Source organism: Adiantum capillus-veneris, chromosome 10, assembly GCF_014529385.1.
Source record: "Adiantum capillus-veneris isolate H3 chromosome 10, ASM1452938v2, whole genome shotgun sequence".
Classification (NCBI taxonomy): Eukaryota; Viridiplantae; Streptophyta; class Polypodiopsida; order Polypodiales; family Pteridaceae; genus Adiantum; species Adiantum capillus-veneris.
In genome coordinates, this window is record NC_140940.1 from 14,844,522 (window position 1) to 14,871,084 (window position 26,563).

The window sequence follows — 26,563 nt, forward strand, 5'->3', positions numbered from 1 at the left end:
GAAATCAGCAGTCACCAAAAGGCCAGGTTCTCACAAGAGGGCTTGAACTGATCTTTGCTCTCTTCAGGATTCCTCTCCCAGCAGATGACAAAATGCACAAGGATGTTACTACCATGAAAGGCAGGCCCAGATTACCACAAGACTAACAACTGTGATTCTATCCTGAACTGCAATCAGAGTCTACTGGTACATTTGCATTCCAAATAGTTTGTACCTTTGTGCATTTTGTGTAATGATGTGGGGGGGTACTTTTTTCAAAGAATGTAAATGCTTGCCAAGGCTTATACACATGTTTTAATGCCATTTCGAAGACAATCATCAATACCTCCTAAATTTCTTTGCTTGCGTTCTCAACATCATACAAATGTAGTCAAACGGCCACTGTGCTGTAGACTAAAACACCAAACCGCAGCATGTATGCAAGAAAGGAGTGTTCATCTTTTCATTATGGCTTTTCCGCAGACAAGGATAACAGGGCCCCTAGCTTTAGTAGTTGGCCTGCATTCGACTCACAAACATAGACTGCACATTACATGAGAGTAATGAAAAAATTACCATATACAACAATGCATTTTGCTTACAATATGTTTTAGGCTCCAAGCATCCAAGGAACTCTCCATCTTCTCCAAAAGAATTTTGTATCAGACCATCCCGTGCTCAGACTCGAAGAACTGGCTTTGTTTATCTTGTCAAAACAGATGTAATCATACACATTTTACAGTCCAACCAAGAAACACGTACTGCTTCTGGAACCAATCCTCCTTTTCGTAAGTCTGTCGTGGTCACCAAAACAGTGTCTTAGCTTACCTGCTTCTCTTCTTTACTTCACTGTAAAGTATTACACCAATCACAGTTAGCATGTAGCCCAGCATGCCGGTCACAGAAACTGGGTTGCGGAACAAAAGGATCGAGACTACAACAGCCACAGCTCCCTTTGCATTTCCAAGAACCTGAGCAGAGACAGTTTATATTAGCAAGTAAAAACTAATGCCACAATGCAAGCCCTAAAAATTTCACTACATTTGCGTCAAGCATGTGACAGTGTGGTGAATCCACGTATAATGAAAAGAGTGATTGATGTTCGTGTGCTGCAAACAGTTTCATAAAACCACCGTTTCTAAAACTATGCATGACTGCATCCTGTGCAGTCACAATATTTTGCACGCATGCATGCAAACATGCGGCTATGTCTGGATCTGAGTCTGTCTCTGCTTATGCATGCAATTTTGATTCTTTTAACTTAAAAGGCAAGCAGTTGCCCATCCCTTACTTTCAAGGCCATTCTGGCTTGACGTTACAACCAAAACCATAAAATTTACAGGAGCCTGGTGAAATTCTGCCTACTCATAGCAGATCTTTGTTAGTTTTTTTTGGGCACAAAAAAGTTCCTTATATTAGTTTTAAATCTGCCCAATGGGCTACATCACCCTATCATGATTCATAAGGGGAAAACTTTACAAAGAGGTGACTCATCAAGAATGATAGACAAAAGATATACAAGGGCTACATCAAATATTGGGAAGAGGAGTGAAACCAAACAGGAGGCCTGTTGTGCCAACGCTGTGAAAAAAGGTCCTGGCCCCACAAACTAACGAAAGCCTGGTGCCGTCTCTCAGCCCTGCCTGAGATGCAGTGTATGCTGTCATACTGTCTTCTGAGAGTATGCTGTCATAATGTCTTCTAACAAGGTAGCACCAAGCCCTCCAAATGAACCAGAGGCCCAAACTCCTGATCAACTTTCATCCAAGGTCTCTCTTCTCAGTTCATGTCACTGTCTGAGAAGTCTTGAATAGAGATTGCCGAGGGCACCTGCTGTGAATTCTAATTGCTAGGCTGTCCTGCTTTAACTCATAGCTTACAACTGGCTCTGAACTACCTGACCTGCTCCAAGTGAAGACCATGCCTCAGAGGATGGAAGCCATCACACACAGATGTTGTGCCTGCAGGCAATCCATAAGCAATGACCACACGATGGCCACACCCACTGCAAACTCCACTGTGTGCAACCAGCCACTGAAATTTGTAATCATGCGAGCTTGGCAACTAGCCCAAAGTCATGACCAGAAGTCAAATAGAAAATCCTCAGTAATGCCTTGTCATCGCCAGAGCTCCCGACTCCCCGGCTGCTATTGGAAATCAATATCTACCAACAATGTTTGGCACCCTTTTTGGTACTTCTATTCGCATTGATAATCACAGAGTACTGCCAGAGGAGCTTGCTCTGCAATGTGTAACCATACACTGATCTGCCAGAGAGCTCCTCAAGGCACACGTATAAAGAGCCTGAAAAGCCTTGGAAATGTAAGGCTGGCCAAAAACAGGGCGCCCCCAAAAGCTGTCTCAACTAAACACAGCTGGCCCCAAAAGCACTACTAAAATCTACCCAAAAGCAAGCGTCCCACTGTTGCTAAAATTGACTATTTTCTTATTAACTTCAATTTAATGAAATTAGCACTATTTACATTTGTGCACATTAGACTGTTAAGTTAGGAACTGTAGATCTAAGAGATTGAGTAAGCTATCAAGAATGAACATCTTTGATGCATCATGTGATGGGTGACATAAAGCATCGCTAAGGAGTTGTTCCGTAAGTTCAGTGGATGAGACACCGAGTAATGGATATTCCTGATGCACCACACGATGGGTGACCAAGGCATCAATTAGGGAATATTCCACAGTCTGAGTGGGAAATCCGGATTGAGGATGAGTTACGCGTAAGATGCAAGCACGGAAATGAAAATGGTTTCTAAGTAGCTTTAAGGAAATGCAGTTGCTTTCTGAAAAAGTGAGTTTCTTCTTGTATGTTTTCCCATAAAGGAGTCTATGTTGGCATTGCATTTCTGCATGAGACTGCATCCACGGACGTTGGGTTGTGTTTGTGCAAGCATAATTGTCAGATTGTGAGTTTTTATTAAGTTTTTAAAAGGTTCATACCATTTTTAAACCTCTCTGTCCGCCTACTTAATAAGTGGGCATCCGCTCGATGCTAAATAGTGAATCCAAAACATAAGTAGAGCTAAGAGGAGTCACGGCCGAGGCTAGAGCAAAATGCAATGAGCTCTAACTCTCATCAAAGGCCACCTCCTCCTCATCATCCTCATCATCACCCTCATCATCCTCATCCTCATCCTCATCCCAAGCCTCATCCTCAGCAACGGAGCATGAAGTCCCAATATCACTGGGCATGCTAATCGGAAGAGACTCCATAACATCATCAATGCTCTGTGCAATAGCCTCCTGAATCTCCTGCAACTCAAGCAAGCGCTCCTCATCCTTCTCTTTGTTAAGCATCTCCAATGTCACCTCCATTCTCTCATAGCCGCGCTCTTTGATCTTGCATAAGAGCCTCAAGTTGGTGTGTATGTAGACAAGCTTCTCGGTATGAGCAGGAAGTAACCTATTTCTTCTCTTGGTGTGAATGAGAGAGAAAGTGCTCCAATTTCTCTCACATGGAGAGGCACATGTCCCTTGAGAAAGCACCTTAAGTGCAAGAGTCTGCAATGTGGGCATGCAAGCCCCAAAAGTCTCCCACCATTTTACACCCTCTTGCATTCTCTTTGGATCCTTTGCAATAGGATGAGCAAATGACTTTCTTTCAGTGAGGAAAGTGTCCAACTCATCAATGAGGATACCCTGCATGGTCAAATCACCCTTGGTCTACCTGTCCAAAAATGTCATCCACCCGTCATGAACCTCAGTATCATTGAATTGCCCTCTTCCTCGCCATTAGGATGCTACAAGTATCCCACACCATGCAATGGTGTGTGCATCATATTCCATCTATCAACGCATAGGTCCTTGATCTCTTGCATCCTTGCCGCATCAATACCTTGCATGTTTTGAATTTGCTCAACCATGCAATCCCGTAAGCTCATACACAAGCCCCATGGTGGCTCCTTCCCTATCAGCCAAACGAAGTATCTTCAAGATGGGAGCACAAATCTTCAAAATCAACTTGGCCTCTAGCCAAAAGGATGCATTAAACACAATGTCCGAGACCACTATGGCCTTTGCAGTCCCGGATGCCTTCATTTTCACAAATTTTGCATCAATCATAAGCCTACGCACACCTTGCATACATCTCTCATCCACAAGACTAGCCAACATGATGTAGTAGGCAAATCGAGTGGCCGATGGCTTCAACAATTCCTTCTTGCTAAGCATTCGAAACAATGCCAAGACACTGGACTTCCTTATGACAAATGTGACAACCTTTGTTGCATCTTCAAGAATTTTTGCAATCCAAGGGAGCTTCCCAATATCCTCAAACAAGAGGTCCAAGCAATGGCATGCACATCTCGTGAAAAAAATTTGTTTCCATTTCTCTTCCACCATTTGTCCGACCCCAACACAATTAGTTGCATTGTCCATGCATACCTGCACAACATTGGAGGGTCCTACCACAATAATCACATCCTCAAGTTGCTTGAAAATAAATTATGATGTCTTTGTCTCCGCAAATGTGTCCACAGATTTCAAAAACACAGAACCATGTATAGAGCATGCAAGAAAGTTAATGATAGACATGCGTCTAGTGTCAGACCATCCATCACATACAATTGTGCATCCATGTTTTTGCGCACACCCATGATCTCATGACCAATGCATTTGACCTCATCATTTAACTCTGTGGTGCGCAAAGCATTGTATGTGGGAGGCACATAAGATGGACCAACTTGTCCAATTGCCTTGACCATTTCCAAAAAGAAAGGACTCCGCACTTTCCATTCAGGAATGTCATCTGCATAAAAAAACCTGCGCAAGGCTTGATCTGTTTGCTTGCGTGCTTGCAAGCTAAATGCACTTGCCAAGGGCCCTTGTGCAACCTTCCTCTTCTTGCTCGAGGACCCCACATTTGATTTGGAAGCCGAAGTCCCAGTGGCACTTACATGAGCACTCCCTGATGCATGTGTACTCATTGAGCCCGAGGCAAAGGCATTACCTCCCAAATCATCCACCAAGGCATCTACAAATGCATTTGGGTCCTTCCCATCATTTTGTACATCTACATGCAATCTTTTGACCACCTCTTTGACGTCCTCTGGCACACTGTCACATGGGCCTACACCATAGCCAGAGGGACAATAAATGTGCACGAATACGGGAGGGACTGCCGTCCCAAGTATGCCCACAATACTTGCATTTACATGTAAATTGCCCTTTCTTTTGAGGCTTCAATTGTTCTACATACTGCCATTCGGGACGCTTCACTCGGCCCATCTGGATTCTACAAACTTGCAAGCATAGCAGCTACGGTATGAGATGGGACGTTTAATACGCGGTGTACAATACGCGTACTCGACGTATTTTTGAGAATCAAAAATAAAATACGTCAACTTTTTCGATATGATACTTTAATAAGAAGAAATGAAGCGGTTCATGGACCTCCTCAATGACTCTTCAATATTTCACCATAGCATACATAAACAAGCACCGTGAAGCTCGAAAACACAATTGATCAACTAGAAAAAGACATACGTTTTGAGCCAAAAAATGTTAGATAGAAAACGTTATGAGACGTATTGTATGTTTCAATACGGGACGTCGTGTATCCTAAATAAAATACCCGTATTTTAGCTGCTATGCTTGCAAGGTGCACACTGCAAACCTTGACAAAGTGGAGGCCTCACGAGTAACGGAGGACGTAGGTGAAGAATCAGCCGCGCGCGGCAGAGTGTGTGGGCATTGGGTAGGGCTCCCGGCTCGCGGTCTCGAGTCCTCTCGACTCTCAAGCTTCGATGGGGACTTTGTGTGCAAAAACGGCAACGCTACAGGTTTTAATAAAATCGCGCAGAGGCGTTTTGGGCCACATTTGAGAAATTGGGGGGAATTTTGCCAGCCCGTCAAAAAATGCCCTGCTCACGTCCGGAAACGGATACCATGCAGCAACCATGTGCGGACGCATGAGGAAGCTCGATTGCCCATTCGGACGCGTCTGGAAAAAACTATGAAAATGGCTAGCAATGATGACATTTTGACAGACATCAAGCGTTTGGACTCTGCTTATGCAATATGACAAAAGCTAAAGTCCAATTATGAAAACACCACGCCTGCGAACCAGGTGCATTTGATACGAAAGTTGGTGAATTTGCAACTTGATGACTCGAAGTCAGCTTCTGAGCATTTGAGTGCTTTGACAGGTGTGTTGAGTCAGTTGCAAGACAATGGGCTTCAGCAATTCGATGATAAGTTGAAAGCTATTTTCTTGCTTATGACATTGCCAGATACTTGGGAAACCTTGGTTGTCTCCTTGAGCAACAGTACCAACCTCACGTATGATGGTGTGAGAGAGTCTATTCTCAATGAAGAGATTAGACGCAAGTCTAGACGAGAAGATGGCAATTCTGCATACAATGCAAGAGGTAGAAATCAAAAGCGTGATGCGGGCAACATGACTCAAAATAGAAGTAAGAGCAAGACAAAGGATAAGGATATCACTTGTTATCAATGTGGCACAAAGGGTCACAAGAAACCCAATTGCAGGTATTTCAAGAAAGAGCAGGAAAGGAAGAAGGAAACGCAAGATAAGAAGAAGAAAGATGAGAAGAAAGGGGAAAAATCAATAGGTGATTCCTCCAGGGATGCTGAGAATGCAAATGTATCCTCTAGTGTGGTCATTGAGGAGTTGTCAGCCGTTGAGGAAATCTTGGTTGCGGCGCGGCTTCATGCCCCTCAGATTTGGTGATAGCTAATGCAAAAGACATGCTTATCTCGAAGAAAGATGTCATTGATGCATTGCTCAGTGCTAACGATGGCCTATCCCAATCATGGATAGTGGATTCTGGTGCTTCATTCCATGTGACTCCATCTTTGGAGTGTTTTGCTACATATGCTGCATGCAATTATGGCAAGGTGTACCTTGGTGATAATTTTGCTTGCAATGTTGAGGGAATGGGTACAATGCGTTTGGCACTTAACAATGGTCAAGAGCTTGTGTTGAATGATGTCAGGTTTGTACCAGGCATTAAGAAAAGTTTGCTATCTGCTGGCCAGTTAGATGAACATGGTTATACTACCATCTTTGTTGGGGTTTCATGGAAGTTGCTTAAAGGCTCTATGCTTGTTGCAAAAGGGTCTAAAAGAGGTACTTTGTACTATCTTCGATGCAAAGCTTTGCCTGGCAAGTTTCTTGCTGTTGATGGAGTTGCTTCACACACGGAATTGTGGCATAAGAGACTTGGCCATATGAGCTAAAAGGGTATTGATGTGCTTTCCTCTCTGAAGAGGGTGGATGTAAAAGGCAAAAACTTGGATTTTTGTAACGATTGTCTTTATGGAAAGCAAAAGAAATCTTCTTATTACTCTGGTGTCTCTTGCAAAGCTAATCCTCTTGATCTTATTCACTCCGATGTATGCACTATGCCTGTTAAGTCTTTTGGTGGTGCATTGTATTTTGTTACATTCATTGATGATTGTACTAGGAAAGGATGGTGCATTTGTTGAAAAGTAAGAGTGAGACTTTTAATGCTTTTAAGAAGTTTCATGCTTTTGTCACTACACAAAAGAGTACTAAGCTTAAATGCCTCAGATCTGATAAAGGAGGAGAGTATGTATTGCTGAATTTCAGCGTTTTTGTGATGAAAATGGGATTAAAAGGGAGTTGAGAGCCCTTTATAATCCGTCTTCTAATGGTGTGGCTGAGAGGTATAATCGTACTTTATGCGAGAGAGTGCGTTGCATGTTGTCACCGCTAATCTTTCCCACGAGTTTTGGGGGGAGGCATTGAAAACTACAGTTCATATTTGCAATCACTCCTAATAGTACGCTGAAAAATGACATTCCAAAGGAGGTTTGGTCTGGCAAACCTGCCTCTTATGATCATTTAAGAGTATTTGGCTGCGAAGCTTTTGTTCATGTACGCAATGACTTGAGAACAAAGCTTGATATGAAGTCCATTAAAGGAGTCTTCCTAGGTTATGGGGAAGAAGGTGAAATGGGCTATAGAGTGTGGTTACCACAGTTTAGAAAGGTAATACATAGCCGAGATGTAGTGTTCAATGAGGCAAAATTGCTAAAGAATGCTACAAAATCTCATGCTGACAAGAAAACAGCCAGATTTCAGCCTTCCGTGCCACCCATTGATGTTGAAAAAGAGCCTCATGATGCATTACCGCAAGCTGAAATTGATAATCAACCGATTAACCTTGAGCCAGAAGAGGTAGAACATGATTTTGATGCTCCTAATGAGGATGGACGGCCACCTGAATTGGCTGAAAATGATTTTCAGCATGATGATAGAACTGAAAATGAGTTGCCTCATGATGTAGAACCGTTTCCTGAGAATGTAGATCATTGGGTAAGTAGGTCAACTCATTTGAGAAGGCAACCGCAGAGATTTAACCCCTCTTTGGATCATGTAATGTTGACAGATGAGGGTGAACCTCTTACATATAAAGAGGCCAAATCATATGAGTCAAGCAGTAAGTGGGAGCTTGCGATGCAAGAGGAAATGAAATCCTTGTAAGCAAATGATACTTAGGATCTTATGCCATTGCCTAAAGGGAGAAAGGCTCTTTCTAACAAATGGGTGTACAAGATTAAGATAGTGGATGAAAAACCCAAGTACAAGGTAAAATTGGTTGCAAAAGGATATGCACAGAAAGAAGGAATTGATTTTTAGGAAATCTTTTCTCTTGTTGTAAAGCTTACAACTTTACGTGTCCTTTTTGCTCTCGTTGGGGTGCTTGATTTGGAATTGAATCAAATGGATGTAAAGACAGCGTTTTTGCATGGTGACATTGAAGAGGACATATATATGAAACAGCCTGAAGGTTTTGTAGTTCCTACACATGAGGAACTTATATGCAAACTGAAAATGGCTCTGTATGGTTTGAGACAATCATCACGACAGTGGTATAAGAAGTTTGACACTTTTATGCTGTCTCAAGGGTTTAAACGCAGCCATGCAAATCATTGTTTGTATACGAAAAGGGATGAAGATGGTAGTCCCATCATACTTGTTCTCTATGTTGATGACATGTTGCTTGCTGGGAAACATAAGACTAGTCTTGATGCTCTGAAACATAAGCTAAATTCAGCATTTGCTATGAAGGATTTGGGTGATGCAGAGCATATTTTGGGCATGCATATTAAAAGAGATAGAAAGCTGAAATTGTTGTTTTTATCTCAAGAAAGGTACATTGCAAAAGTACTTGACAGATTTAATATGGCTGATGCTAAGTCTCTTGGGGTACCTTTACCTCCATACACTAAGCTTAGCAAAGCAGATTGCCCAAAGGATGAGGTGGCATTGAAAGCAATGAAGGGAATCCCATATGCATCAGCTTGTGGTTCTCTTATGTATGCTATGGTTTCCACTCGTCCCGACATTGCTTATGCAGTGGGAGTTGTTAGTCGATACATGTCGAATCCTGGCAAAGCGCATTGGGAAGCTGTCAAATGCATTCTGAGAAATTTGAAAGATACACAATCAAAGTGTATTTGTTATGGAAAAAGTAACTTGAAGTTGCAAGGATATTGTGATGCAGACATGGTAGGTGACATGAATACCAAGAAATCTATCAATGGATATGTATTTTCCATTGCTGGTGGTGTAGTCTCTTGGTGTTCTAGGTTGCAAAAAATTGTGGCATTGAGTACTACTGAGGCTGAATATATTTCAGCCACAGAGGCTTCAAAGAAGGCCATTTGGTGAGCAGGAGACTGGAGGACCGCTTCGCTGTGAGTTTGCTTCGATCTTGGGAGCTCTTACGGCGTGGCCTGGAGCAGAGACAGCCGACGTGCACGGAGGAGCGCCTACGGCAGCCCCTCGTCTGGAACCCCATGGTTAGCACGCAGAGAGGCCACTTGGTTGGTAGTCGGCCTCATGTTTCTTGGGGTCCCATGATAGCAGGTCCAGCGCGCTCTCTAGGTGATTGGCTAGAGTTCACAGGTTTGTCAGAGGAGGTGCAGGGTTTGTCCCAAATTGTTGTTTTTATCTCAAGCTGACTCTGTGATGTCCTGACCCATGCTCTGCACCCCTCTCACATTCTCAGAGTCAGTTCCAGCTGAGTGGCTCACGCCTCTCAAGCCAGTAGCACCCCGGTGGATGGGAGCGTTCACACGACTGGAGGTTCATTTCAGTCAGGGCCTGCTCCGAGTCTGTCTCAGCCCTATTCTTCGAGCTTCAGGGTGGGCGACGACAACAGCGAGTTGCAGTAGAGGCCCCGCAGGTAGCAGAGTGCTGTTTTCAGAGGATCCGAGTAGTGGGCATGTGTGGGAGGACCTGCGTCATAGACCCTGACCCACCAGTTCTTGAGACAGGACACAGGAGGCGATGGGCTTGGGAGTGTTGTCCGCTGGCACGAGTACAGTGGGATCCTGGTGAGTGGTTATGGAGGGACCCCTTCTCTTCTGCAGACCACCCAGGAGTCCCTTTCTTTCAGTACACTGTTCGACTGGGACGTCATATACTAGCAGCATAGAGAGAGGCCCTCCCCGCTGCAGCACGTCATTGGCAGGAGGAGGGTCTCACAATCGAGTTCTTGGCAGACTTTTGGGAGAGGTTGTGGGACTCCAGACAGCCGAGGCGAGTCACCTTGTTTCAGTGGCTGGTCGCACATAGAGCCACAGCAGTAGGGAGCTGGCTGGTGCATAGTGGTCTCTCTGCCACATGTGCAACTTGTGACCATTTGGTGGAGAGTCAGTGTCACTGTCTTTGGACTGTTCCTCGGCCCAGCAGGTGTGGCTACGAGTTCTTCGGTTGATGCCTGCTCTCTCCACGGCTCGACAGTACACTTGGGGAGCAGCGGCTTGGTCCACCCTCACGGGCCCGGCACTTCAGTTTGAGCTATCTTCCACCAGCAGGATGATAGTGATACAGGGGGGGCGTCCTACACTCCAGCCTTCTACAGAGCTTACTCCACAGGAGTGGTGCAGTGAGAGAGAGGAGTGTTGGGAGCTCATCAGTGGCCTGACACTTTGGTTCATCTGGCGGGCCCGCTGTTTCCGCATCTTTGAGGCTCGTCCTGTGCCACCAACAGAGACTGTTCGTGACTTTTGGCTAGAGCTGATCCATACTCTCAGAGAACAGCTTGAGGGACTACAGGGCAGCTGCGATCGCATGCGGGAGCGCCGCGAGGCTTTCCTCCGACTCTGGCGCCCTGGGCCTTTCTACACCATAGTCCAAGGGGTGCTCAGATGACACTACTGTCCACCTGTGTGGCTCTTCCCTCCTCCCATCTCTTGATTTAGCCTCATTGTATATATGCTGTTTTTTCATTGGGAGAGTCTCCCCATCATGCTTGTTGTAGCCCTCTCTTGCAGAGGTGGTTGTAGCCCTATGGGCAGTTTTCATTAACTAATAGAAGGATCTTTTTCTCAAAAAAAAAAAGAAGGGGCCATTTGGTTGGGCAGACTTGCAAAAGAACTTGGCATACTTGCTCATACACCCGTGTTGGGTTGTGATAGCCAGAGTGCTGTCTATTTAGCCAAAAATGCCATGTTTCATGCGCGTACCAAACACATAGATGTGCGGTACCACTTCATACGACAGGTATTGGAGGATGGCCTAGTCACCTTGACTAAGATCCATACACAGGATAACCCTGCAGATGTTCTCACCAAGAGTCTTTCTAAGGCTCAACATGAGCATTGCATACAGCTGGTGGGAGTCGGTTAACTTAAAGGCGTCATTTATGCCTTTAAGTGGAAGGTTGTTGGGTTAAAGGCCAAAATAACCCCTTTTTGTATATTTTTATACTTTGTCCAGGTTCAATAGGTTCATATTGAACCTGGACACATTTTTTTTAACTCACTTATAATAAAAGTGGGAAAACCCTAAACTCACTAATTGAGTTTTCCCCAAAAACGTGAGCTCTCTCTCTCCCTGCTTCAATCCCTTCCTCTCTGTTGCACTCCGCCTCCTGCTTCTTGCCCCAATCCTGCACTACATCGCGACGCGCACCTACCGGTACCTTATGTTTCACTCTTTCATTGAGTGCTGCCAAAAATGTTGGGCAGTAAACTGGGAAAATAGGGCGAGAAGGCAAGAGAACCCTGTGGGCTATAGAGAAAAGTACCAGCAAGGTTGGGAAACTTACCCAAGCCTACAAGAGCCTGATAGCCATGGAACTAAAGCCAAAACCCAAGGCTAAACATGGCTAGACATAACCCGACATGAGAAACCTACCTCACACTTGCCAGGCATAGCCACAAAACAGCCCTCACTCCCTAGCACCTAACCCTCGGAGAAACTGGGACCGACTGGACGAACCAAGAGAGATGCCTGAACACCCCCTCTCAGCTCCTGGAAAGGAAGTCGGAACAGGAAGCTGGAGTGAACAATCTGCAACGATAAAGAGAGGGTTTCGTGGACGAGGATATCTGCTACAAACTCCGCAGTGTAAAAGTATCCTGCAATATACAATCCAACTACTACCCACGAAAGAGATTCGGGAAGTAAAATGTTGTTTGCTAAAAGTAAATCCAGCTCTATCAAGAATCTCCTCAAGCCAACGGACTCACAAGTCGCACAACCAACATCTACAAAAAGGTATTGCTGCTAACTGCTCCAAGAGAATGCATCAAAACTGAGGGTAAAGGCATAAAATACTGGTATCCAGATCATTTCCCAACTCTAAAGTGTCCACCCTCCAGGTTCGAGTCGGGAACCTGCACCTCCGCTCATATACCACATGCCAGCATCTCCAAGCTGCTACGTGAAGTCCAAGGAATGGGACAACCGAGGCTACTAAGGAATTATATGTCTGACAATGAAGAACCAAAGATCTACACCAACCACCATATAGTGAAATGCAAACTGTATCTGAAGGAACTTCATTGGAACTTAAAGTGAAACTGCAAAGGAGCACACATCAATACTGAGACTGCAGCTAATACGGCAACATCAAAAGATCCTGCTCCCAAGCTCTACAAGATGAGGATCCAAGGCCTCCACATACCCAAATCTGCCCCAAATTAGGAAAAACAAAGCAAGCTTCTTCTCTCTCAATCATGTCCAAAACGGTACCGGATCAGCCAAATCTGAGCATCAAGGTGGACGTATCACCATAGGGCTCTGATACCATGTCAAAGGTAGTAGTGGAAGATGTAGTGAAGACAAGAACTGGCTCGTGATAAGGTGGGCACCTCGACTCCGATCTAGAAGATTTGCAATGCCAAACACATGAACAAGGCACATCTATGGAGAAGAGAGATCACTCAAATAGAAAGAGATAGGACATCTAAGAATGAAAGAGAGAGAGAGAGAGAGAGAGAGAGAGAGAGAGAGAGAGAGATCTGGGAAAGGCTATCCATGATGATAACAATATGCTCATACAAGTGACCAAGGGTGGTCCGGCATAGAACTGACATGTCCAATAGATAGACCCGAGGTGCACACAATTGTGACTGCTACCAACAATGGCGACTGCACACGAGACCACTGACACGGTCTCGTCATGGGCTGCCCTAGCCTCCTCTGGAAGCAAGGCTTTGGCGGGATCTCTCATGGTAGGAAGGCTGATCTGAAGGGAGAAGAAACCGGAACGGGGCTAACCTACGGTGTGGCTGCCCCCTGGCGAACACAAATCTACTCCTCTTGTATGCCTGCACCATGATGGAGGTGCTCTGCATTTGCATGATCATAGCGCCTCCATGCATCTACCCTACGAAGGAAAATGCTAGGCTGATCCCTTGCTGCCCATCAACTACCTATAAGTTGAGTGTGGCCAAAAATGCTGGGAATGGCAAAAACGTTGGGCTGTGGGAAAAACACTGGGCTGATATGCCCCTCCCGCCCATCACCCGTGCTAGGGCTGTTCCCTAGGGCCTCCTGCCCCTGGGGCACTATGCAATGCATACTCCTATGCCCCTGCTGACACCTATATACTCCCAACTGCACAGGTCGGCCAGCTGTCCACCAGTCCCACAACCTAGTAAACTAGGAAAATAGGGTGACAAGGCAAGAGAAGCCCTATGGGCTATAGAGAAAAATACCAGCAAGGATGGGAAAAATACCCCCAGCCTATAGGAGCCTGATAGCCATGGAATTGAGCCCAAACACAAGGCTAAACATGGCTAGACACAACCCGACATGAGAAACCTACCTCATATTGGCCGGGCAGAGCCACAAAACTGCTCCCACTCCCTAGCACTTGTGTCCCTGGGAGGAGCTAGGACCGACTAGACGAACCAAGAGAGATGCTTGAACTCTGACAGGTAAAGGCTTTAGCAGTAGCGGGGTGGAGCTAAGGGTTACAGACAAGAGGGAAAGGGCAAAGGCGAGCAAGCCGGAAAGGGCATCCGAGCAAGTAAGGGCTGGGTCGGGCAAATAGGAGCAAGGTCGGGTAGACAAGGTCTCACACAAGCAGGCGGGGACAGTAAGTGTCTTTTTCTTCCGATCTGTAATTCGCTTGATTCTCCTATGAACCCTCACAGTCAAAGGCCCGACACTTTCCTAGCCGCACTTCGTATTTCTTTTTTTTTACAAGAAAAAGATATTTCGATTAGTTAATAAAACTGCCCATACGGCTACAACCACCTCTACTAGAGAGGGCTACATCAAAAACATAGGGAGACTCTCCTAGTGAAAAAACAAAATATGTACAATGAGGGCTAAATCACGAGATGGGAAGAGGAAATAGCCATACTGGTGGCTGGTAATGCCATCTAGGCACACCATTGACCATAGTGAAGAAAGGCCCCGGGCACCAAAGTTGCAAGAAAGCCTCTCGGCGCTCCCACATGCGGTCGGAGCTACCTTGAAGTCTCTCCAACTGGCCCCTGCGTGTATGAATCAGCTCCACCCAAAAGTCACGAACAGTCTATGCCGGTGGGACAAGGCGAGCCTCCAAGATGCGAAAGTAGCGGGCCCGCCAAATGAACCAAAGTGTCAAGCTGCAGACAAGCTTCCAACACCACTCTCTATCATTGCACCACTCCTGGGAGGTGAGCTCTGTAGCAATTTGGAGTGTAGGTCGACTCCCCTGAATCACTATTATCATGTTGGTGGAAGCCAACTCAAAATGGAGCGAAGGGCCCGTGAGAGTGGACCAAGCTGCCACGCTCCAAGTGTACTGTCGAGCTGTGGAAAGGGCTCGCATCAGCCGAAGAACCCGAAGCCAAGCCTGTTGTGACATGAGGCACTCCCACAGATGCCGCCGCTGACTCTGCAAAGGATGGCCGCAAGTTGCACATGCTGCTGAGAAGCCGTTGTGTACTAGCCAGCTCCCAACTGTTGTAGCTCTATGTGCAACTAGCCACAAAACATAGTAGCTCTCCTCGCTGCCTGCTGTCCCACAACCGCTCCAAGAAACCTACCAAGAACTTGGATGTGAGACTCTCCTCTTGCCAATGTAGTGCTGCAACAGGGCCAGCCTCTCTCCGTGCTGCCAGTATGTGACGCCCCAAACGAGCTGTGCACTGGAAAAAGAGAGTCCCTGGGTGATCGGCTGAAGAGAAAGAATCCTGCTAGAACCACTCTCTCAGATCCCACAGCACTCAAGCTAGAGGGCTGCTCTCCCAGGTCCAAATCCGCCAATGTCCTGTCTCAAGATCTGTTGGGTCAGGATCAATGACATAAGTCCTCACACAGATGCACACAACTCGAGTCCTCTGAAAATGGCATTCTGCAACTTGTGGAGCCTCTATTGAGCCTCTGTGAGGGGGACCCTCTACCTGAACCTCAAGGAACATGCAGGGTAGTGACTCCAAGCAAGCTCGAACTGCAATGAGAACCTCCAACCGCGTGAAGGCCCCCATCCACCTGGAAGTTTCTGCCTCTAGAGGGGTAAGCCACTCAGCTCGTAAAGCCTCTGTAATGTCCTGACACATGCTCTGACCCCCCTCATGCCTCATAATTGTATGCTCTGAACCTCCTCAGGCAAGCCTGAAAACTGAAGCCACTCACCGAAAGTGCGGGCTAGACCCTCTGCCATGGGACCCCAAGAGACGTGAGGCAAGCTACCAATCAGGTGGCCTCTCTGTGTGCTAACCATGGGGTTCCAAACAAGAGGCTTCCTCGAGCGCTCCTCCAGGAAAGTGGGTTGATGCTGCTCCAGGCCACTCCTCAATTGCTTCTAGGACCTAAGCAGGCTCGAAGCAAATCAGTCCTCCAATCTCCTGCTAAGGACAACCCTGCGCATCTCTGTAAAAATCCACCCGGTGGACAGGCTCCAAGGGCCGCCCGCATGAGGAACTCAAGCTCAAATCCGGTGAAGCAACAGCTCCTTCCAGGGCACCTCCCTGGAAGCAGTCCTCTGACCAGAAGCTTCCCAGGGAGGGCTCTGCTCTCCTGTGCTGGGTGGATGATCCCCAGCCCCCACTGAGAGCATGGTAGGGTGATGACTTGCCACGTCACTTTGGCCCAAGCTAGATGGGTGTCCCGTTGGTTGATACAAGAGCTCGAGAAGATCCAACAGGACGTGATGTACCACATAGTAGCCAACAACACCTGGGTGGCCAACACAACTCTGCCTGCCAAAGAGAGACGTGCAGAACTCCAATGAAGCAGTTTCCTCCTAATGGACATGAGGAGGGGAGCAATCTGCTGCTCTGGGGATAAGTCCAATCCAATCTGACAACCCAAATAGCGTACAATAGTCCCTGAGGAGATCCACCTACAGCCCTCACCCGGTGACCACTCAGGCGTAGGAGCACCGCCAACCCAAAAAGGCATCATCTTCATCCAGTTGATCAGTGCTCTGATGCACAACAAAACACCTCAAGAGCTTGCTCACACCTGTGCAAATTGGACTCATGGCCCTCCAAGTACATGGCTGATTTGTCACCAAACTCAGCGTCAAGTAGCTCTTCTCCCCTAATAGGGATCTCTAAACCACGCATGCTAAGCTCCTGTGAAGTCAAAAATCTGCTCATCGCCTCAACATAGAAGAGAAAGATGAAGGGGCCAAGAAGGCAACCCTATCTAACCGAGCGCATAAGCATAAGCGTTCCTCTCTTCTCGCTACGAAGAGCACCTGATTGTGCGCACATTTGTAGAGGGCTGACACACCTCTAATCCAAGCATCTGAGAACCCCATCCTACGTAGAGTGCCCACCAAGAAACTCCCAGTCAACTCTATCGTAAGCCTTCTCAAATTCGAGGAGTATCACAAGATCCTCTCCTCGAAGACGTGCGACGGCAGATGCCTCCCAAAAAGGTGAATGTTGTCAAGGATACAACGCTCCTTGACAAAAACTATCTAGGTCCCATGTATAATGCTCTCAATTAGCGGTTGAATCCTCAAACTCAGAGCCTTGGCTAAGATTTTGTAGGCTGAGTTGAGAATGGTGATGGGTCACCACTACCAAATCTCATCCAAGGAGCCTTCCTCCTTGGGAATAAGGTATATCAAGCCCTCACTCATGCTGCCAGGCATCTCTCCAATGTGCAAAATGTACTGGTAGGCGCTACAAAGATCCGAACCAAGCGTCTCCCAGTACTCCAAGAAGAAGCTGGGAGTCAAACCATCCTCCCCTTGACAGCTACCTCGTGGAAGTTCCCTTAGGGCCTCATGCAGCTCCTCTGACTAGAGAGGCAGCTCTAGTCTCTGACGCATCTCCTCAGTAACAAGGCAAGGCATTTGTGCCCAAACCTGCTCTCTGCATGCATCCTGACGCTCTAATTGTGGCTCAGCTGACAGCAAATCACTGTAAAAGTCAGTAGCAACTGCACGCATGTCCTCAAGCTCTGAAGCAACTGACCTGTCAGATCTCCTCAACCGGCTAACTCTGGTGTGCGTATGATGGGGCCCCACAGTCTCAAAGAACTCCCCAGTAACGCACCTGGGTCCATTGAGATGCCTACCGATGAAAGGCAAACTCATGGGCCGCTCCTCAATGCTAGTCATCTCCTGTCAAGCCCGCTGCATCTGTTCCTCCAACCAAGGACAGTCTAGGTGCATCCACTATATGGAAGCAATGCCCCATTGGAGACGCTTCTCCTCCTCCCTGGCTACAGCCACGCGAGCTGCAGACTCCTGGAGGAAAAAGCGACTGAGCTCAGCAAGTCCGGAGGACACTCTACCAGCAAAGGTGCCCTGAGTGCCCAAACTCTCTGTTCAAAGTGCCACCACCCGCTCCCTGAGCTCTGTATCCAGCACGATCCTCTCAAGGGTGCGGTGCAGCATCGTGCTCCCACTCCTCTATCTATTTGTCACCGTAAGAATCTCTGGCGCATGATCTGAAAATGTAGTCCCTGAGAGAATGCCGACAGATCCTCCCGAGTCACAGATGTGGTCATTGGTGTAGAAGCGATCTATCCCAAATAGATTCGCTCCTCCTCCTCTGCGGTCAGAGCGAGAGAAAGAAAAGTTGTCTAGGGTCCGCACAAAGCCTGCATGCTGCCAAACATCTGAAATCCTCAAGGTCATATATAAATGCTCCCATGCTGCCAACTCAGTCCCGTGCACAGTAGCATGACTACCTCCAATCCTATCTGAGGGATCCTCTAACATGTTGAAGTTTCGCCCGACAAACCATTGCTCTGCATGCGGCAAGGACTCTACAATATGTGACCAAAAGTCAGCCCGTGCACTTGCCACATTGAGCACATAAATGTTCAGGAAGCCCATGAGGCAACCATGAACCTGCATAGTCATCCATCGGGTCCTGCCTGGTGGCACAATAATACCTCTGTCCACAATGGCCTGTTGCCATGAGTCCGCAATATTCATACATACCCGTCCCTAGATGTCTCCAGGCCCAAAAGCAGCTAACCAAGATGTCTCATACCGACTACGTAAAATCTGACCACATCGCCGAATGCGGCTCTCACAAAGATGGTGCTCTTGGAGCATAAGAATATCAATCGTACCACCCACAAGGCATCTCTGAAGCTCCTAAGGCAAGCGACCCCTCTGACGCTGAAACTGGGGTCCACCTAATCCCTGCACATTCCATGAGACAATCCTCATGGAGTCAATGAGAAAAAACCGATGCTGCAACAGCAGCCAATCTCACTATCTTCGAGGTCGGCTTGGATGGGGAGTAATCCGCATCCGAGCGACCCCAAATAGTCATGACTACACAGTCTGTCCAACCCAAGCCCAAAAAGAGTGTGCGATCCGTCGAGCTACATCCTCTGTCCAAGAGTTCTTATGTATATATACATAGCAAGGTGTACTGTACGTGTCAGCAAAGAAGTAGACCACAATGTGTCTGCATCCTACTGTATCCGGTGGTGTCATAGAGAACTTGGCCAACGGCCACATAGTCTATATCAAATCCGTCACTCCCAAGTCTCCCGTGTGATGGGAGAACTCAAGAACCTGAACCTGAAGCCCGTCCAGTACTAAGTCACATGAAACAAGTGTAGGTTGAAACGGAACTCCAGGCTGGTTACACGTTCCACTGTGCCGAAATGCAAAGGTTGTTGGTCGTAATAGTGACCTCGCGGAGTATGTGCGTGTGTTTTCATTTTTGAGAAACCCCGATGGTTGGCCCGTGAGATAACTAAAATAGAGGACTAAGTTTCTTTCTATCATTTATTCTGACTTCTGATATAGGTAACGAGGCCATCTTTACGACCTTCTCTTTTCCTTTCCGCGCGCAGTTCGCCTTACCTGCTTGACAAACCGACTCGATGCTTATGATGCGGAAGTTGCCTTCGCGTACCACCCGGGCCAAGAAACAAGCGAAGATGCATCCTACTATATCCGGTGGTGCCATAGAGAACTTGGCCAACGGCCACATAGTCTATATCAAATCCGTCACTCCCAAGTCTCCCGTTTGATGGGAGAACTCAAGAACCTGAACCTGAAGCCCGTCCAACACTAAGTCTATGGTCTCTGCCACATAGTGGGAAGGAGAAACCAACCGCTGTGTCCAGGGTTTCTGCCCCTCTAGCTGCTAGAAACAGTAGGTGGACTCTGAAGCAAGCCGCCTCAAAGTCGGGAGAGGAATCGCCGAGGAAGCGTGTGAAGTCGTAAGCAAAGAAGTCCGACATGCGACGGATGTCAAAACTAGTCAAGCCTCGAGGGACTGCTGCAAAAGGTGAGGTTTGCATCAATAGAGGCATCCGCAGGAATGGTTGCTCCTCTCTTGCCGAGCGGTTCGTGGCGAACGCACTGCCAAGACACCTCCTAGCTGTCGAGGAAGGTCTTGTCCCCTAAGACGACTGTGAGGCAGGATAGTGAGTGGATGACAGAGTAGGGGGGGCTAGAAGGTGAAATGGGAGGAGAGGGGACCGTAACGGGGGGATGGGGGGAGGTGGTGGAGGTGATGGAGACGGGGGGGTAGGGGCGGTGGGCGAAGCGGGAGGAGGGGCAGTCGGAGCCGAAGCTGAGGTGGGAGGGGTATCTCTGGGCTTGTCCTGCAGCAGTAAGGGGTCGAAACGGTTCCCTGCGGCAACTCACTACTACTAGCCTGGTGCAAGTCGACCACCAGGGCCGTCTTATTGACGTGTCGTCCTTGGCGACGTCGACCACGGACCTGCTATCAGCCCTCCTTTGGCTGTGCACCAGTCTCGAAAGAAGAACCCACCTGAGGTCCCTGTGTCACTACCTATTGGGCCTGGCCAACCTTAGGAGGCTCTGTCGGGGTCTGGGCCGCGGGTCGAGGCCTCATCCATGGACGAGCCTTCGCAAGATGGCCCGTCTGTCAACTAATGAAGCACTGATTCGGGAGGCCTGAGTACTCCACACTCTGACCAAACCAACGACCACTCACCAGAGGTAGTAAAATAACCTTCGGAAGGGTGTGGGTGTCTCGAACCAGAATGTGTATTGTAGGTATGTATGTTGCCTTGGCAGCGATAGAAGCTGTGGTGCGAGGTGTCTCCGAGACAGTCCCAATCTCACATGCTATCCTGGAAAATAGATGGAGGTACTCTCTCCTCACATCGGGGAAGCAGACTGAGATTGGTAGGTCTGCCTCCTCGACAAGAGCATCAGTAATCGGGTCAAAGCCATGGAGCCACTGTTGAAAATGTGCTCTGACTGCTCGGATGGCAAAGGGGCTCGTCGCAATGACCTTAGACGCCATCTCGGAGGTCTCAAACTCCATCTGATAGTAGCCACGCCGAGAAACTGAACGTTGATGATCTTTCCCACCTCTGCTAAAAGGCCGGCCTGGAGGTGATCACGCATCTCCCTCTGCTAGGTCGGGTGCCGATGATCTTGCACATGACGGCGGCTGCATAAAGGCGCTCCACCTCTGCTACGAGGCTCACTTGCTCTGTCGGCTAGAGAGCAAGTCGGATGGTGGGCTCTGCAAAGTCAAGCAAGGGGGCTTCGTGATAGTCCTTATGGGGCGGAGCATGAGCCTCCATCTATGTTTGTTGCTGTGAAGGAAAGGGGTCGAATGAAGACAAACCCTCTGAGGAAGCACCGAGGAGCAATGTCAAAAAGACATCACTATCAAGGCAAGGTCATTGCGTAGTCTCTGGGGGGGCAGCGGCGGCAATGAACAATGCGGGTAGGAAGCGGGCAGGCTAGGGGGGGAAGCAGCCAGAGCTGCACGCTAGCAAGGAGGGGGGCGGAAACCAACAGCGGCGGGCTAGCTGGAGGGGGGGGGAGGGGGCAGCACGAATGGGGAGGCGGGGGGGATGGGGCAGGGCAGCACGAGGGGATGGAGGAGCAGCAGCGCGAGGGGGGCGGGCGAAGCACAGCAGCAGTGAGCGCATGCACCCGCACTGCATATTTCTTGACACCATCCATATCTACTGAAGATGCTAGCCGTGTGTTGGCGTCTACCAGCACATGCCTCTCATCTTTGGTCTGCAACTACTTCTGTCAACGCTACTTTTACCACTAGTAGATCAACGAGAACAGAATAGAGGTGGCGGCTATGTCCACAGGTGGACAGCGAAAAAGAGCATGCCATGAGGGTATACAAGTAGGCAAAGGGAAAACAAAGGATGTGCAATTTAGGGTTAGGATTGCAGCACGCCTCATAGTTTAGGGCTCTCTCTCTCTCTCTCTCTCTCTCTCTCTCTCTCTCTCTCTCTCTCTCTCTCTCACACACACACACACACACACACACACAAAGCGGAGCTTTGACCCTTTGCATTACATAAAACTCATAAAACTGACCATAGGTCCATATACAAGAAATATGGGAAAAACCCTGAAAGACAATGATATCATGAGGAGAAATCCCCATAAGCCACATCTAGGGATAAAGAAACTCTAATCAGGTGCTGAAATGTAGCTATCTGTATTGTGATCAAGTCTACACAAATCTGCCCAAAGCTACCTCAGGCAATGTAGCAAAAACCACAAAGTCGAGTGTTGTATATCTGACTGATATAAAGCATCCATTGCAAAAACCTCCTATAGCACCTCACAAAATCCCACTTCCCAAGGCCTCACTAAACTGACTCTCAAACAAATCTGCAAATTGTCTAATATCCATAAAGTAGTTGCTCTCTCTCTCTCTCTCTCTCTCTCTCTCTCTCTCTCTCTCTCTCTCTCTCTCTCTCTCTCTCTCTCTCTCTCTCTCTCTCTCTCTCTCTCTCTCTCTCTCTGCTGGTAGATTCAGAGGGATACCAGCAGACAGCAGGATATGCCGATTATGCCAGAGAGAGCCAGAGACAGAGTTGCACTACATATGTCATTGCACAGTGTTCTATGAGATACAGGGGCGTTTCCACTGCTTATTCAGAGAGGGTTTTGGTCCTCTATCTAGGGTCATGAGTTATGAGGATCAGAGATGTCTTGGACTATATCTACTTGAGTTACACAGGTATAGAGACACTTTACTGGGGAGAGCTAGAGAGAGGCAGTCCCAGAGACACATTACAGATTTCTTTTCACTAGATATGGGACAGCCAGAGGAGCAGCCACCACTGCAGAGCTCGTCCCACACTCATTCGACCACTACTGGCACTCTCATCGACCGAGCATTGGAGCTACAGAGATACAGACGACCGCGACTGAGGAGAGGAGCTACACAGCATCGACGGAGACTACAACAGAAGATTCGAGCCATACTCTCTCGACATCCAGAGTGCAGATGAGGATGGATCCTCACCATTTCTTCCATCTTTGTTTCACACACTGTTACATCCAGTTTACCGGGTACCTATTGTATCAGCTGCTACACCCACGTAGTTTTAGCTTGTAGTAGTAGTAGTAGTATTTTGTTCCACTTCTAGTTCTTTTCTAGTTCTTTTGTACCCAGACATGGTATTAGATTCACTATTTTGTAACTGATTGGTCTCATAGGTCATTTTGGCCTTTTGAAGACGTTAATATAACATTTCATTTCTCTCTCTCTCTCTCTCTCTCTCTCTCTCTCTCTCTCTCTCTCTCTCTCTCTCTCTCTCTCTCTCTCTCTCTCTCTCTATGGAGAGCATCTTCTCCACCTCACAAGGGATGGGTTTGTGATTCGACCTAGCTATATGGACACGCATCTTTCGCATGGTTTGCGGTGTGCCATTGGCTAGATACGCACGTCCTCACATCAGCTCGAGATTGAGATTGGCAGATTCAGAAGGACACCGGCAGATAACAGAATATGCCGCTTATGCCATCTAGAGCCAGAGACAGAAGTACATTACATATGTCATTGCACAGTGTACTATGAGATACGAGGTCGTTTTCACTGTCTATTCAAAGAAGGTTTTGGGCCTCTATCTAGGGTCATGAGTTATGAGGATCAAAGATGTCTTGGGCTTTATCTACTTGAGTTACACAAGCATAGAGGAACCTTACTGAGGAGAGGTGAAGAGAGACATCCCCAGAGACAGATCACAGATTTCTTTACACTAGATACTGTACACCCAGAAGAACAGACAGAGGAGCAACCAGCGACGGTGGAGGGGTCTACCTGCACTACTGGCATTCTCATAGACCGAGCATTGGAGCTAGGGAGATCTAGACGACCCCGAGGGAGGAGAGGAGCTACACAATTTCGAAGGAGGCTACGGCAAAGGATTCAAGCCATACTCTTTCGTCGTCCAGAGTGCACATGAAGATGGATCTCTACCCCCCTCCCATATTGTCTTCACATTGTACTGCTTAGTTTAGGATCCCGCAGTATTTATATTTTGTTATCCTAGTTTAATTTATTTTGTTAATCTGACTTTGTATCAAATACACCGCATTGTAACTTTCTGGTCTCATAGGTCACTTTGGCCTTTTGAAGACGTTAATATAACATTTCATTTCATCTCTCTCTCTCTCTCTCTCTCTCTCTCTCTCTCTCTCTCTCTCTCTCTCTCTCTCTCTCTCTCACACACACACACACACACACACACACAACCATCTCTCTCTCTCTCTCTCTCTCTCTCTCTCTCTCTCTCTCTCTCTCTCTCTCTCTCTCTCTCTCTCTCTCTCTCTCTCTCACACACACACACACACACACACACACAACCATTATTTCGTCAAGCCATCGTGAGATTTCACCCACTTCCTCTCATCATCTTTTATGTAGGCTATTGTGACTCTTCACCTTGTTTCTTTCTTTCTTTCTTTCTCTACATAGATAGACACTTCTCATGTGCCTTTTTTCCTGTTTTGTGTACATGGAAAATTCAGTTGCCTGAATACTAACTGTTTCACTTTCTGTTCATTCCGGTTTCCTGGTGATGGGACAGTCTATTCATTGGTTATTGTCAAGAATTGGAACTGTTATACCTCAGTGTTAAACCAATCTGTATGTCATAGCAATAATGCAGCATTAACTTGAAGAAACAAGGGTGTAGGCAAACCTGCAAAGTTAGCGCACTTGTGTGTTTGGTGACCAAGAAATTAGTCAAGTTCACGCAATAAGCTACTACAGCGTTGAAGAGAAGATACAAAATCATTTTTGGATCTTGTCTAGCCAATGCAATTGTTATGCTCAGAACATTGGGTTCAATGATCATAGTTGCAGGTAATAACACCAAGACTGCAATCGGGGCCATGTAAAGGAGCAGATTCATAGAGTTCAACTTCTCCCTGTTTTAAAACACCAACACGAGACAGGGCTCCTAAGGTGAGAATTTGTAATGGCAAAATTTATTGCACACCATAGTCCAGCATGAAGAAATAATTACCCTTCAGAAGACAAAAGTATTCCTTGCAGAACTGATTTTAGAGCTCGAGCAGCAGTTGCAGCGAGACACATGATAAAACCATAAAATTGAAAACTGGGTTCTCCCTGTTTCCAAAAAAAACAGCCAAAAGCACAATATTAACAGACTAAAAAATTCAAAATATTTGGGTCCCAAAATTTTCACATTAAGACCTTTAATGATCCTTGTAGTGTTGTTATTTATATTCTGGCTTCCTTAACCTAGATTGACCAAACTTTTTCAAGTCGTAATGAAGGTAACAAATTTTCTTTATTCATTACAATACTCAACACAACAATTTCGCAAAAACGATTTTCACATCTTGATATGATTGCTCTACATAACAAAGCAATAATGACTAGCCCATTCCACATGTGAGAAGTCGGCACAAAAGTTAGCACAATGGCCAGTTATACAATAGCCTGATAGAACAGCAGGCTGCAGCAGCTGTCAGAACCTGAGGGTTTACAATCAATAAACATTCATGCCCATCCCATCGCCGCATGCGTATTGTTGTAAATTGCTTCTGAGCACGCTATGAAACTCCGTTCTAGATAGAATTAATCTACCCTAGCAATAGCTTTAAAGACTTTTGTGAGCACACGATTGGAAAGTCAAAAAATTACGATTGAATGCTGTATTTGCTAGACATGGCCAGGGATGATGGTCTATGTAGGGAATTACTGCTAGCCACATGCTTGGAGTTGCAAGAGAATACTGATCGATGCTCGAGTCATTGGGAAACAGGTCTTTTGGAGAAACATGTCGAGCTTCGCATGCTTTGCTTGATATGTAAGCCCAATGAGGTGCTTAACGATGTTTGGTCGACTAGTTCAAAGCAATAATTTGTGACTGCACAAAAAAAAAACTGGCTCGTTGCTGCTGCTTCACCTGCGCAAGCCATCCCCCCCCCCCCCCCCCCCGGCCCGGCTTCCCACCCGCCTCGGTCTCTCCCCGTCAACCACTGCAATTCGGCCTCCTCGGCATTGCTTCATTTTTTGGGGCAGTGTCTCCTGCGCCTGATTGCAGCGTCCACCCGTCGACCTCTTCTTACGACACAGCAGTAGACACGGATGGAGGCTCCAGCTTCGCCACAGAGGGACTTGCCAGAAGCCCCCTCGCCTGACCCCGCTGAGCCCGCCATTCAACTTGCTCTCTCGCCGACAGAGCAAGCGAGCCTTGCCGCTGAGGTAGAGCGATTGCAGGCGACTTCGGTCATCTGCAAGATTCTCGGCACCCGACCTAGCAGAGGAGAGCTGCGAGACCTTCTCCAGGCCCGCCTTCTCGCAGAGGTGGGCAAGATCTTGGATGTCCAGATTCTCGGACAGGGGTACTATCAGATCGAGTTCGAGACCTCCGAGATGGCTTCCAAGGTCATAGCTATGAGTCCACTGGCCATCCGAGCATCACGCGCCCACTTTCGACAGTGGCGACATGGTTTTGACCCGACTTCAGATGTTCTAGTAGAGGAGGCAGACATCCCCGTCTCAATCTGCTTTCCGACTTTACGGAGGGAGTACCTACCACTTCTTTCCAGGATCGGCTCCGCCATCGGGACTGTCCTGGAGACACCTCGTACGGCAGCATCGTAGCTGCCAGGGCGGCTGGCATCCCCTCAATTCG

At 47.3% G+C, this 26,563-nt stretch overlaps 1 protein-coding gene across 2 annotated transcripts in view; it reads right to left on the reverse strand.

Annotated features, from left to right (window-relative positions):
• Positions 1-418: 418 nt before the first annotated feature.
• LOC147448488 (putative sugar phosphate/phosphate translocator At3g11320) overlaps positions 419-26,563 on the reverse strand; it is an 85,901-nt gene continuing 59,756 nt past the window's right edge. Inside the window, exons 2-5 of one of the 2 annotated variants that reach the window (XR_015189357.1) lie at positions 24,923-25,026; positions 24,596-24,824; positions 582-950; positions 419-498 (exon numbers count right to left, since the gene is read on the reverse strand). Coding sequence is in view for 1 of the 2 variants with exons in the window: in XM_086521075.1 (XP_086377201.1) it covers positions 804-950; positions 24,596-24,824; positions 24,923-25,026 (480 nt within the window). In the remaining variant the exon portion in view is untranslated. Of the gene's footprint in view, positions 951-24,595; positions 24,825-24,922; positions 25,027-26,563 lie in introns of both variants that reach the window. The other variant, XM_086521075.1, reaches the window with a different exon arrangement.